General features: G+C 45.2%; 2 protein-coding genes across 5 annotated transcripts; one reads left to right on the top strand and one right to left on the bottom strand.

Moving 5' to 3' along the window:
- Window positions 1-217: 217 nt before the first annotated feature.
- LOC143127869 (stabilizer of axonemal microtubules 1-like) lies at window positions 218-4,208 on the bottom strand. Its single transcript, XM_076289584.1, has 4 exons — window positions 4,171-4,208; window positions 2,946-3,128; window positions 2,318-2,484; window positions 218-1,164 (listed from the first exon to the last, which is right to left on the bottom strand). The coding sequence occupies exons 1-4, from the start codon at window positions 4,206-4,208 to the stop codon at window positions 218-220; spliced, it is 1,335 nt and encodes a 444-aa protein (XP_076145699.1).
- A 2,676-nt stretch (window positions 4,209-6,884) lies between these two features.
- Window positions 6,885-12,118, top strand: plin2 (perilipin 2). 4 transcript variants are annotated; one of them, XM_076288545.1, is made up of 9 exons: window positions 6,885-6,998; window positions 7,112-7,159; window positions 7,257-7,452; window positions 7,829-7,911; window positions 8,205-8,457; window positions 9,365-9,549; window positions 10,180-10,293; window positions 10,733-11,023; window positions 11,949-12,118. In XM_076288545.1, the coding sequence occupies exons 2-9, from the start codon at window positions 7,133-7,135 to the stop codon at window positions 12,018-12,020; spliced, it is 1,221 nt and encodes a 406-aa protein (XP_076144660.1). In that variant the 5' UTR covers window positions 6,885-6,998; window positions 7,112-7,132; the 3' UTR covers window positions 12,021-12,118. The 4 variants fall into 4 exon arrangements, with proteins under 4 accessions (XP_076144660.1, XP_076144659.1, XP_076144656.1 ...); XM_076288544.1 differs by lacking the exon at window positions 11,949-12,118 and having other exon boundaries at window positions 9,365-9,486; window positions 10,733-11,544; XM_076288541.1 differs by lacking the exon at window positions 11,949-12,118 and having other exon boundaries at window positions 10,733-11,544.
- The last annotated feature ends 424 nt before the right edge of the window (window positions 12,119-12,542 follow it).

The raw sequence follows: 12,542 nt of genomic DNA, 5'->3' as shown, positions 1-12,542 counted from the left end.
TGCTTTCTGTCATCGTAATGCATATAAATCCAGTGTTACTCCACAAACAGTCAAACATTCATTTTATTTAGGTTTTTTTTTTTCAAAAATGTTTGGTGCACATGGTGAATAGAGACTTGCGATCCGTATAGAAATCTCTGATTATAAAAATAAGAATGCCTTTGGTGTGTGTGTGTGTGTGTGTGTGTGTGTGGTCTTCACGAAGAGCGTAGGGCTTCTAGTGTTGTCCCCTGCCTCGGCCGTCAACTACCACACTCTTCCTCCCCACGCTGTGGCCGCGAGGCGATTGGCCGCTGCTCACCGCAGCCACGTCCTTCGCTCCGCCACCCTCCGCTAGCGAGATGGTCCGGTACAGCCTGTGGCCTCCGTGCGTCATGCGCGTGTCCTGGAAGCCTGGCGGCTGGGCGTAGCTGGCTGGGCACACGAGCACCTCAGGGTGGACACTGGTGCCCTCTGCTGGCCGGGCAGCGCTGACGCGCGGCTTTGGGCCGGGCGCGGGATCGGGGGGTCGGAAGCGGACGGGCTTGGGCGCCGTCTTGGGGGTGTACTGGGAGCGGTAGGTGGTGGTGGTGGTGGTGGGCTTCCCCAGAGCTTGCCGCTCAGCCAGCCGGCCTCGGAGCTCCCCCTGCTGGGCGTCCTTCTCCTTCTCGTCCACCCACGCCTGGATGACCGGGCGACCGGGCCGCGTTGGCGGCGGAGGGCAATTGTGGCGGACGTAGTCCGTGTGGGTGGTGCTGTCGAAGGTCATGTGACCAGCTGGGGGTTCGTACTCGTCGGCATGGTGCTGCGGTTGCCTAGCGCCCAGTGGCCACGCCTGGTACTTCTCGCGGAACTCCGTGTTCCAGTGTACGGTTGGCGGGATTTGGTCCTTCAGCCGCTGGGAGGAGGATGCCCTCAAGGGCGCGCTGGAGGGCCTCTTTAGCGCCTCCACTGGATGGGGGATGTACTGCAGACGGTAGTTGGTGACGCCGTTGAAGGGCACACGCACTTGCGGCTCAAAAGAGGACGCTGGCGGCTTGCAGGGCTGGCGTGCTACGATGCCAACGACGGGGCGGAAGTTGTCCTTGAAGGTGGAGGTGCCACAGAACTTGCCCGCGTTGAGAGTCAGGTTGTCTGTTACATGGTATGGCTGCCTCCTCTGAGGAGGCCATGTACGGAACTCATCTGTAGAACATAGAACATAGAACAGGGCTTGACTCTCAACAGCTACAATGCTGCCAGAATAAACAACAATCAAATGTTCTGTGATTCAAAATGAATACATTCTCAAGGGGATATGGTTATGGTTATGGGATTTGGCAGACGCTTTCGTCCAAAGCGACATACAAATAACAACAATAGCCTACAATAGTTAGTTAACAGTAAACAATTAAAAAAGTCGGTAAGACTACAGAGTATAGCAATAATAAATAACAATGACAATTCAATCAAAAGCCTAATGAAAATAAACAAATACTATAATATACAAACCATAACGCATAAGAAACTCTTAATAACCTAAGTGCATGTTGAACAGATATGCCTTTAGACCCCTCTTGAAAGACCCAAAACTATCACAGGAACGGAGAGCACTGGGCAACTCATTCCACCAACATGGAACCACTGAGGAAAAGAGTCTTGAATTTGACTTAGTGTTTATGGCTGGTCGACACAACAAACGCTCATCAGAAGACCGCAGTGGGCGGTTGGGGATGTATATCTTGTTCATTGAGTTAAAATAGCAGGGAGCAGATCCAGTCAGTGTCCTATAGGCCAAAGTGAGGAATTTCAATTTAATTCTGGCCACTATAGGGAGCCAGTGGAGAGTAAATAGGAGAGGAGTTACATGTGTCCTCTTTGGCTGATTGAAGACCAGCGTGCTGCAGCATTTTGAATCATTTGCAACAATCTTACTACACAAGCAGGTAGGCCAGCTAACAGTGAATTACAATAGTCCAGCTTGGAGATCCATGGCCAGTACAAGTAGTTGTGTGGAATCGTGTCAGAAAAGGTCTGAGCTTCCTAATGTTGTGAAGGATAAACCGACACAATTTTGCATTTGAGGCTACATGTTCAGAGAAGAGTGTTTACAAAATGCATACATTTGTGCAATCTGTGCTCCACTCTAAACGGGCAAAGCCCTCCCATTTCTAGCTAGAAGGAAGGAGGCAGTCATCACAAATGTTCAGTCTCATCTTTGGGATAAGAGTGCAACACTGTTAATGTGGACAGGCAGGTGTGCTTTGGTATATCCCGAAAGCTAAAACCCCACACTGGTGGCTAAGGGTAAAAAACAAGCCACCGTCCAACATCAGTCTGACTGACTGCCGTGCCTTACCCTTGTAGGTGGACAGGGTGTCCATCTTTGCCATTGAGGGATGGTAGTCGTCGACCTTGCTGACCCTGTGGCACTGCACGGCGTGTCGGTGGAAGTCCTCGGTGTAGGTGGTGGTCATCTTCATGGACCCCTCAGGGGGGACGTACGGACACTGGACTCTCGGCTCTCTGGGAATCACGGGGTGAGGCACGTAATCTAACCTGAAAGGTGCAGGTAATGTGAGTCCACTCTGTACCCGTGTCAACTGTGTGTGTGTGTGTGTGTGTGTGTGTGTGGTCATGAATGTAGTAGTGACAGGCCTATGGTCATTTGAATTGTGTTGATAATCGAGTACAGTATTGCACTGGTTTGAAACAGCTACTCTGAATGTTAACTTGCAATCATCCTGCAAACAATGAATGTTGTCCCTGCTACAGTTGATGTTTGGTTTCAGGAGGTACCCCAGTTATTTTATTTTCATAATTTTAATGCAATGTGGTGAGGAAAACTAACTAGGTGCTTATTGTAATGTATTATGCTTAGTTATAAGCATTGTGTGACAGACAAGTACAGACTCAAACTGTATACTAATTCTTGGTAAAAAAAAAAAAAAAACATCAAATGCGCGGTTGAAGTGTCCATCTCTTACCTGAAGGTGGTCATACTGGACATTTTGCCCTCTGGCGGATGGTACTCATCGTGGAGGCGTATAGCCGGCCGTACCTCCGCGTTGATGTGCGCTATAAACTTCTCCTTGTACTCAGAGATGGGGTCAGCTGGGTGCGCCTCATAGGCCACCGGGCCCGGTTCCACTGGACAGCAGCGGTGCTTCCTGTGGGGAGAGAGAAGTCATGTGTTTTCGGTTGAGAGATGTACGAACTCCAGCGGCGCATCATGAAAGCGAAATGGTTCCCAGCTCACTCTGAATCACCTCATAGATAGTTAGGCTACATGATGAGCACCTCCTGTGAGTGAGAAAATGACAGAGGCGTACAGTACATATCCAAGTCCTGCAGCATCACTCACTCCCTTCCATAACACACGCTCTCGCCCACACACACACTTTCTCTGTGCAACGACGTGCACTATAATAAACTACCTGTGTTTCTTTAGAGAGATGCTCGACCGTCATTTGAAGCTTGAATAAAGTAAGACACCAAAACAAGTTGTTCGCTCCCATCGCCAGCGCGCTTAGGCTACTTACCTTCCTTTACAGTTCTATCATTCAGATGCGCTGCTTGCGCCGGGTATCCTATCCGTCAGAAGCAGCGTGTCCTGTGCTTAGGCATTATTTTCCCTTCGTACGGTTTAAATAATTGACTAGAAGAGCACGAATGGCAAGAGTGAAGAACAAGGGGCGCGCGCAGGAGCTGGGATGGTGTCTAAAAATAAGCACCCGTGCAGTGGATTATTCGCTCTCTGCGTAGAGAGGGCCAGAAGAGCGAGCGCAAGCCTCCGCTCCGGGTATGATGGGCAAACGGCTGCAACGGTTTTGATCCATCAAGGATTAAGTAGGGTAAATAAATAAATAAACCAGAGCAAGTATAAATAGAAATAGAAAGAATAACGTCAGCTGTTATAGGTCACTGCCTATCAAGCGAGTGGGAGGCGGCGCAGTTGCGCGTGCATCTCCTGAAGACTTCTCCGTAGAGTATTCTCGGTAACGAACTTACACCAAGCCTTGCACAAATGAGTGAAATTATTACCAGCTGCGACATGTGCAAAGATAATACCGTGTGATGCACTGGGAGATGATCCTATGAGATAAGCTGTCCACAGTATGTACGGAACAGTCAGAGGAAGTCACGCTGTGTCCATCTGCTTGTTCCACACAGGCTATCGGGACAGCAGTGAGAACCGGTTAACACACTCACCCACAGTTGCAAATCTGACAGAGACACTGCATCGTCATGATCCCAGGTGATATTTATCTCGCGTTCAACACTACTCGGCTACATCTCAGTGCGGCAAGAGCGAAGCAAGGCTGTCCAACGGCAATAAAAAAAAAAAACTTATTATAGCCTGGCATCCAGTGTCTTAAATCCTGGAACGGGATTACTTTTATCTTTTAATTAAGCTCTGAGACAGCTTACTGATTACTACGATAAACAAGTCAGCCCAGCCTTGCCCCTGGAATTGTTTTGATGAACCTATGCGAGAAGTAACCTAGGCCTAGAGACTGTTTCAACATTCTAAACGTGTTACATAATAATCAGTTGTTTCCTTTGGTCATTGTGTGTCACAGTGTGTTTCACTCCAACGTTCTATTTACAACATGATGTTTTTGCTTCTCAGAAGCTGCATCCGAATCATCAGTATGCACAAACGTCTTCTGGGTAGGCCCACTTAAGGCTTTCAGCGTCGGTTTTTATTCCTGTGATCTATGGATTACTTCACCTCATGTTTTTGTTTTGTCCACAAGGTGTCAGTAACGTATCATTAGCAGCAGGTGTCCGCATACTAAAAGGAAGTCCAGTTGCAATAGCTGCAGGGCCATTTGAGGACACTGAACCGCTGAAGCTTTCCAACGCCACCTGTCATCCACTCAAAAATATGTAGCCTATACTTGTCCTCTCTGTACATCTTTCACAGAGCAAAATAGTAGCCTAACACTTCACAAAATACCAAATACCACAAAAACAATGTAGGCGGCCTATTGCCTTTGTCCTTGTTAAAATAAGGCAGAGGGAACTGCCTCAATCAGAGGGAAGTGAAGTGAACTTAACTTGGTGAAGATCTATGGAAAACAAGTGTTTGACCTTGACCATGACACTGGCAACATTTTGGAACAGTTTCTGTTTTCACATTCTTTTTGTGTGTTTGTGACATGAAGGTTACAAACCCAGAGGCCATGTATTCAGAGTGATTATGTGGCCTCATTGAAAGGATGAGACAGGACACAAATAAATTATTTTTCGGCAGGTCTTTTATCCCCCGACTGCTTCAGGTGGGAGCAGATTTAACTGTATGGATTTAGGTAAGGTAGATCAACAAAATAAAAAGAAAGCTCTAATTTCCTGTGTAGATTAACAAACAGTAACAATTATATTATCAAACATGTTCTATTGGCAATAGGCAACAGTAATGGCTCTTAGTGACTGGAGTAAAAGAAAAAAAGAAAAATAGAAACAACAAGAAATAAATAACAGCATAGCACATTTACCAAGCCACCACTATCATCACATTTAACTCTCAGCAGTAGCTGCCTCTAACAATGTACATTCAATGTAACCCACTGTAATGCATTCAAAAAGAAAAACATGTTACTCTGCATTTAACTCATCTCACACTGACCCATTACACATTTTATCTGTATTTGTTGTTCCCGCGGTTCGTCTCTTAAAGCTACAACGTGAAATTCCTCTGCCCTCTGTTCACCCGGTTACACATGGTCTCTGGTGTCATTCAGGACCTCACAGGGCTTTAATACAGAACACGGAACAGATTTACAAGTGAGCCTAGAACCTGCATTTTTGTCACGCTTCACAGTTCCAATGATGTAGTGGACACTTTGTTTGTTTGTTTGATTGATTGATTAATTGATTGGTTTTTGTTCAATTTACTTCACATTTAAAACGCCCAGCGTCTGTGTGAGATGACATCGCATGCCATAAGCACTATTGAAGTATCACTTTATCAAACTGTGGATAGGGATCTTACAATATACTGTCAGTAGTGGATTGAAGGACCCGGATTGGACCTGGTCTAACCTTGGCAGGTCACAACTGATCCTGGACCAGAACTGGGATGCAAATTAGCACCAGGCACCATGCAGCCAAATGCTGGTAAAATATGAAAATGGCAAAGTAATCATTTAATATTGAGTGGATAGTGAATTTGACCAAAAATCAGCCAGTGGTTGATAGATGTACACATTTACTCAGATGTACAGAGTAACCCGTATATCAGAATCGGGATCCCCTGGTCATAGTCCAGCGCTACGTGTTGTACTGCACCGGAATTCATTTTAATATGACGCAATCAATGCATAATATCACAGTTTATGGTAGCCTACATTTTACAGTGCAAGCACTGTCCGAAAGGGAACAAGACAGGATTTCATTGAATGAGGTGTTGATGAACTTTAGCACAGATTGCTTTGACAGGATCTTCTGTGGTCATTCACAAGGCAATGAGTCATGATTACCCCATGGCCTAGTGACTTATGTATCTCAGGGAGACATACCAGACACCAGAGATATATTTTTACTAAATGAACACCCCCCCCCCCCCCAAACAAAGTTATGTAAAATGGTGATGGACCTACTGTATATTAGTATACATACACAGACCCTTGTCTGTATAGGCCTACATACAGACCCTTGTCTTGGACTGATTATGACTAGACAACAATGTATTCAGGAGAATACAGGATAAAAAAGTGGCTAAACTTCACTAAACTAGATACACAATAATCTTCTTGGCTGTGCTAATGGCAGATTTTCTATCCCTTGTACCATTGCCAGGTTTATGTTGAAAGAATCAAGGAATGTGGAAATACCCGGTGATGCACAAATAACCTTTGCCCTAATAATTCGATGGGCGTTGACGTAATTTACGCCCTGTCTCGCGAGATGCAAATAGTATAAAACCTGACAGGGGAGAAGGGAAGTTTCACTCACAACAACTCTCATAGTTTTAACTTCATACGCAGACCACAGCTCAATCATCTCAGTGCTACTTCCGCGGCTGTTGATATTCCGTAAGTGAGTTTTTGTTTGTGTATATGTTTGTAACGTAGCGATATTGTGCATGGCCATACTAACATCTGGTTGTGTGGTTCAACAAAGTTAAAAATGTGGCTTTCACTTTTAGGAAAAACTTTGACAGATAGACATGGCGTCAATGGTTCTTAATGACCAGGTACGTTGATCTGTAGCCTATATCCTTCTCAGAATTTATACATTTGTTGTTGTTCTCTTCCTTTCCATGAAGGCTAACCTTAACCTCGTGTTTTCAGAATGTGGTGTCTAGGGTGGCAAGTCTTCCCCTGGTTAGCTCTGCTTATGACATAATGTCAAAAGTATACCTGCAAACCAAGGACCAGCACCCGTACATCAAGAGCGTGTGTGAAGTTGCGGAGCTGGGCGTGAAAACCGTGTCATCCGTGGCTATCATTAGCGCTCTGCCAATCATCGACAAATTGGAACCACAGCGTAAGTAACTGTGTTGTGTGTGATGTCTGTATGCTACTGAGACCTTGAATTTCCCCTTGGATCAATACAGTATCTATCTCTCTATCTATCCATCTATATATCTATCTATCTACTCATGAGGTGTATTGAAAGTAGGGTAATGTTAGAGATAATTCAGATTTTCTAATAATAAAAAAAAAAAACCTGTCAATTGTTCAACATGCAGTCAACTGGTAGGCTATTGCTAATGTAAACCGCCTGTGATAAGACTGTTTATGTTTGCTGATGCTGGCTTCATGCAGATTGAATAGTAGATGAGAAAATATATATATACATAAGACATAACTTGGTGTTGTCATAATGTCCTCTAAAAGTGTGTTTTAATCAACCCCCACAGTTACCATTGCAAATGTCCTTGCCTGCAAAGGACTGGACAAGATTGAGAAGAGTCTGCCAATCCTGCATCAGCCATCTGAACAGGTATGTCGCTGGTCATCACGCTCAAGCCATGACTCTGCTTTCCACTACCCCACTACTCTCTGTTGGCAAGCCGCAGTGGAATTAGCCTGCTGAAACTCCCCAATGCCAGCCAATACAATTGCACAAACAATTCTTGGAGGGTCGGGTGGGAGGGGGTCCTGGGCTAAAATGGTCTGCCAGAAGTTTTACCTGCTCGGCGAGGTTGCACGTTTCTTTTTCCGTTGTGTAACACTCACAGCACACATTCAAATCCCCCACTCCCCCCCCCCCCCCCACACACTCTGCCCTCTCAGGTTGTGGCCTCCGCAAAAGACACTGTCAACGGGGCGAAGGATGTGGTTTCTGAGAGGGTCAACGGTGCCAAGGAGACTGTGACCAGCGCAGTGACCGGGATGGTGGGCCGCACACGCGGGGCTGTCCAGGGCGGCGTATCCATGGTGAAGGAGAGCCGCGTGGTGCAGCTGGTGAGCAGCGGCGTGGACTCTGCCCTGAGCACCTCAGAGAGCCTGGTGGAACAGTACCTGCCCCACACCAACCAGGAGATGAGTAAGTGTGTGTGTGTGTCTGGTGTGTGTGTGTTTCTGAGGGAGGGAGAGGAACACAAGCATAACTATAAGCTGACTTGAAATCTCTGATTTACCCGTTGTCTCAGATTTTATATACTGCTGTTCATATCTACCCAAGTGCAGTGCAGTGCTGGACAGCAGGCTCTAATGGGTTAATTTAGATGGTTTCATTTCACTTTCAGTCACTTGCAGGAGTTGTCCAGTAAAATTGTCTTTGTTTGTATGACGGGGCCTACTCGGCTTTAAGAAGGTCTTAGGAGAAGCTGATTAATCATTATAATCTGAATCTGATCAATCTGGGCAGAATGCAGAACATTTAGGATTTTTCTGTGGATCCAGGTGAATAGAGAAATGCCTGCGACAATGTGAACTCCTAATAACTGCCATGGTCTGGCAGTGAGGGATCACTTAATTTTGGGAATCTTCCGATTCCATCTCAATGGTGCTTTTTTCTTGGTCATGCCTTACTGCCCCTAGACATGTGTTCCAGTGGTTTTAAAATTGGTGCTGGAATAATCACTTTATGTAATCCAATGAGATTTAATATTGGACCAGAATAAAGGCCCCAAAGGGGATACAGGGTAAAAAGATTTCTAAGAAAGAAAATGACCCAATGGCCCATCAGAAATCTGCTTACTGCATCTCCTTTGATTTCTGTTGAGTGTTTGGCATCGGCACCCGTTCCTCTCAAGAATACTTCCCTTTTCTCAGAACTCTTTAACTAATCGCCAGTGTTTACATAAACTGTAAATACACTAGAGATGTTTAACCAGAGGCGTGTGTGTGTGTGTGTGTGTGTGTGTGTGTGTGTGTTTGCCTTGTTTAACCCCAGCTTTAAAGGATCTTGATAGTGGCTTGATTATATACATCCTTTCCTCTTTTCTCAGAAAAATCTATCAAAGCCGTGGAGAGTTTTGAGAATGGCCTGGAGCCCAGGAGTTACTACACACGCCTGGGCAGTCTGTCCACCAAGGTGGGCCAGCGCACCTACCAGAGGACCATGGCCAAGGTGCGTGAGGCTCGGCAGCACAGCCAAGAATCCATTGCCCAGCTTCACCTCACCATGGATGTGGTGGGTCTCTACGCTTCTCTTCGCTTCTTGGGGCAGCCGTGGCCTACTGGTTAGCGCTTCGAACTTGCAACCGGAGGGTTGCCGGTTCGAACCCCGACCAGTAGGAACGGCTGAAGTGCCCTTGAGCAAGGCACCCAACCCCTCAATGCTTCACGTCACTGTGCTGAGTGTGTTTCACTAATTCACGGATTGGGATAAATGCAGAGACCAAATTTCCCTCGCGGGATCAAAAGAGTATATATATATATACTTGTACTTATACAGTCTCTTCTGTGCTCTTCTCTGCATTGGGCTCGTTAACCACTTTAATCAATGGGCCCTAATTTAAATGGTTATTAACATTTTGATTTGACTCGTCAATGTTTAAGGATGGGTCTTGCCCATGGTGCTAAATTAGCCTAGTTATAAACTTAGCTTTAGATTGACCTTAAGACTTTACACTTTGCCCATCACACAAAAAAGGGCCCTTTGTGTTAGGATTTATAGTTATGCATGTGAGCTGGCCATAACAAATATTATTTGTTATTGATATTTTGTCTATACTGCTGTTCCTGGGCTACAAAATGGTTTTCTCTGAAGTTTAGAGTATATAAACGAGGTGCCATTCTGATGTGTGATATTGTTTCTCAGATTGAATATGCCAGAAAGAACCTTGACAATGCCAACCAGAAGATGCATGTAAGACTGACGGCCATAATGGATTGGCGGGTGAGCGGCCAGACGTCTGAGGAGTGTGATGCCGTGGTATGTTATCTGCAGCACAATAACAGGGCCGTTTGTTTAGGAAAACTTTACCATGCGGTACCGTCTCTGAAGTGGTACCTTGGTGTTCCATGCGAACTGAATAAGGAAGGGATTCTGGGCTGGTGCTACACCATTAGAAAGTAATTATTGTTGCATTAAAACTTACTGTATGGTAATATAATGGTGATGGAAGATGTCATGATGAAGCACAACGAAGAATGTCAAGATCTATGCTCACAATAAAAAGGAAAAAAGAAACTGTCAAGTAATTGCACTTTTCTAGAATATCTTTTTGGGAAAACACTTTCAGTTTTTGGGATGTTCTAATAGTATCTTTGTGTATTCTACAGTGTGTTGGTATGATTGTGCTTGTAGAGTGCCTCATCCTGCGTAGTAATGGCTTTGTGTCCCGTGTCTCTCTCTCTCTCCTCCCTTACAGAGTATCGAGTCCCGCACTCTGGCGTTGGCCCGCGGCCTCTCCCAGCAGCTGCAGACCACCTGCCAGGGCCTGGTGTCCAGCGTTCAGGGTCTCCCCCAGAACATCCAGGACCAGGCCCTCACCCTGTCGCACCTCGCCTCTGAGCTTTACGGCAGCTTCAGCAAGGCGGCGGCCATCGGGGACCTGTCGGACAGCGTGCTGTCCTCCAGCCGGACGCAGCTGCACCGCGTCCGCGTGATTCTGGACGACACCATGGACTACCTGGTGAACAACACGCCCCTCAACTGGCTGGTAGGTCCCTTTTACTCGCACATGGAGCCCCCTGCTGGTGGCAGAGGAGGTTGCAGTGGTGCTGCTGCTCACTCGCACGATACCTCCGCCAACAACACTCACAAACAGCCCGAGCTGAACCATGCAGCCGTCCCCTCCCAGACTTCCACGGAGGGAAGAGTCTGCGACACGAAGGCGAAGAAACATATGGACTCTACGCACTAACTGTTGTTAATCTCAGTGTTGATTAACCCTGTTAACTCCTCATGTGGTTGAAAAGAGAAGCCTGTTTTTGTGTGTGTGGAGATGAACTACAGTATGTTATTTAATACGGCAACATTAACTTACCCGTTTTCACGTCGTGCATGTGACGTGTGAGGTTCATACTGAAAATGCTTCCTATAATGAAGCCTGCAGAAATTCCACCTAACCTGACAAGTTCACCTACAACATGTAACTTTCCTGCAAAGCCTTATTATCCAGACTGTACTGATGCCCAGCTGTTTCCTTGTGCTAAGTTAATAATAAACCTATTAATATTACTAGTCTTGTGTGTGTCTTGAATTCTGCATTAATATAAAAGGTTTTGGGAATCAATGAAAGATGTGTGGAGCACTGGTTAACAAAGGCTGTGATGGGCCATTTTGTCCTACTTTATATATTTTTTTATTATTTTATTTTTTATTTTATTTTTTCAAAAAATGACTTTCTTAAAAAAAATAGTTCTGCTGGTGAATTTTTTTTTTTTTTTTTTTTTTTTAAATTCCAACGATCAAAATGACCACCACAGATGCAGACTGCATGGTGCTTGATTAATACACCTGTGGAAAGGGCCCTGATGAAACCGATGAATTATTACAATTGCAAATACTGTTGGGTGGTGAACTGTTGGAACGTTTAGTCAGGTAAAGGCAGATGTTGTGGTTTTCTGTTCCATCAACACCAGGTTCCTGACTTGACGTTTTCGGATCTTTCTTCGGAACCTGACATGTCATCTGTGGAAGAAACTGCACCCTGATCTGTGTCCCTCAAGGAGCATCTAGGAAATCAAGATCCTCATCAAAATCAAACGTTGTAGCCTACACTCATTTGATTAAAATGATTGGATTAGTCTTCCATTGCCTTCCCTCCTGTTGTTTAAAGAAGACATGTTGGTTTATTGATTTCCTTTTTATTGATGTGTACTAATGCTGACAGTGACACCCCCAAAACCTGCCAGCTTCACTACATAGGCCGGTCAAGTAAAAATAAGTGATAATATTTTATGCACACACACACGAAATGAATTAATTGATCACGGTATATATCAACATAACATGTCTTGACACAGAAGTCACAGAAAACCTCTCCAAACCCAAACAGAATTCATGCTCTAGTAGGCTACCAAATGCCTTGAAATGTCTATCATATCTCTAATCTATGAGATCTAGTGGAACTCCAGATGAGATATTTCTGATGAGTGTTATAAGAGTAAATACTTAATGACTTTTCCATACTTCCTTGTCTTAAGGAAGAGTTTAATATTTGGAATACTGTAATG

Source organism: Alosa pseudoharengus, unplaced genomic scaffold (assembly GCF_046254945.1).
Source record: "Alosa pseudoharengus isolate Yale_2024_CS ecotype anadromous, Long Island Sound unplaced genomic scaffold, YU_APseudo_1.1 YU_APseudo_1.1_scf_17, whole genome shotgun sequence".
Taxonomy (NCBI): Eukaryota; Metazoa; Chordata; class Actinopteri; order Clupeiformes; family Clupeidae; genus Alosa; species Alosa pseudoharengus.
This window is presented reverse-complemented; position numbering and strand designations above follow the sequence as displayed.

Bases quoted from the DNA above. Each gene is read 5' to 3' on its own strand.
- LOC143127869 (XM_076289584.1), bottom strand. From the start codon at position 4,208: ATGACGATGCAGTGTCTCTGTCAGATTTGCAACTGTGG. The intron at 2,485-2,945 runs GTAAGAGATGGA...CGTGATTCCCAG, and splicing joins TCCAGTATGACCACCTTCAG to AGAGCCGAGAGTCCAGTGTC. The intron at 1,165-2,317 runs GTAAGGCACGGC...TATGTTCTACAG, and splicing joins CACCCTGTCCACCTACAAGG to ATGAGTTCCGTACATGGCCT.
- plin2 (XM_076288541.1), top strand. From the start codon at position 7,133: ATGGCGTCAATGGTTCTTAATGACCAG. The intron at 7,912-8,204 runs GTATGTCGCTGG...CTGCCCTCTCAG, and splicing joins TGCATCAGCCATCTGAACAG to GTTGTGGCCTCCGCAAAAGA. The intron at 9,550-10,179 runs GTGGGTCTCTAC...ATTGTTTCTCAG, and splicing joins TTCACCTCACCATGGATGTG to ATTGAATATGCCAGAAAGAA.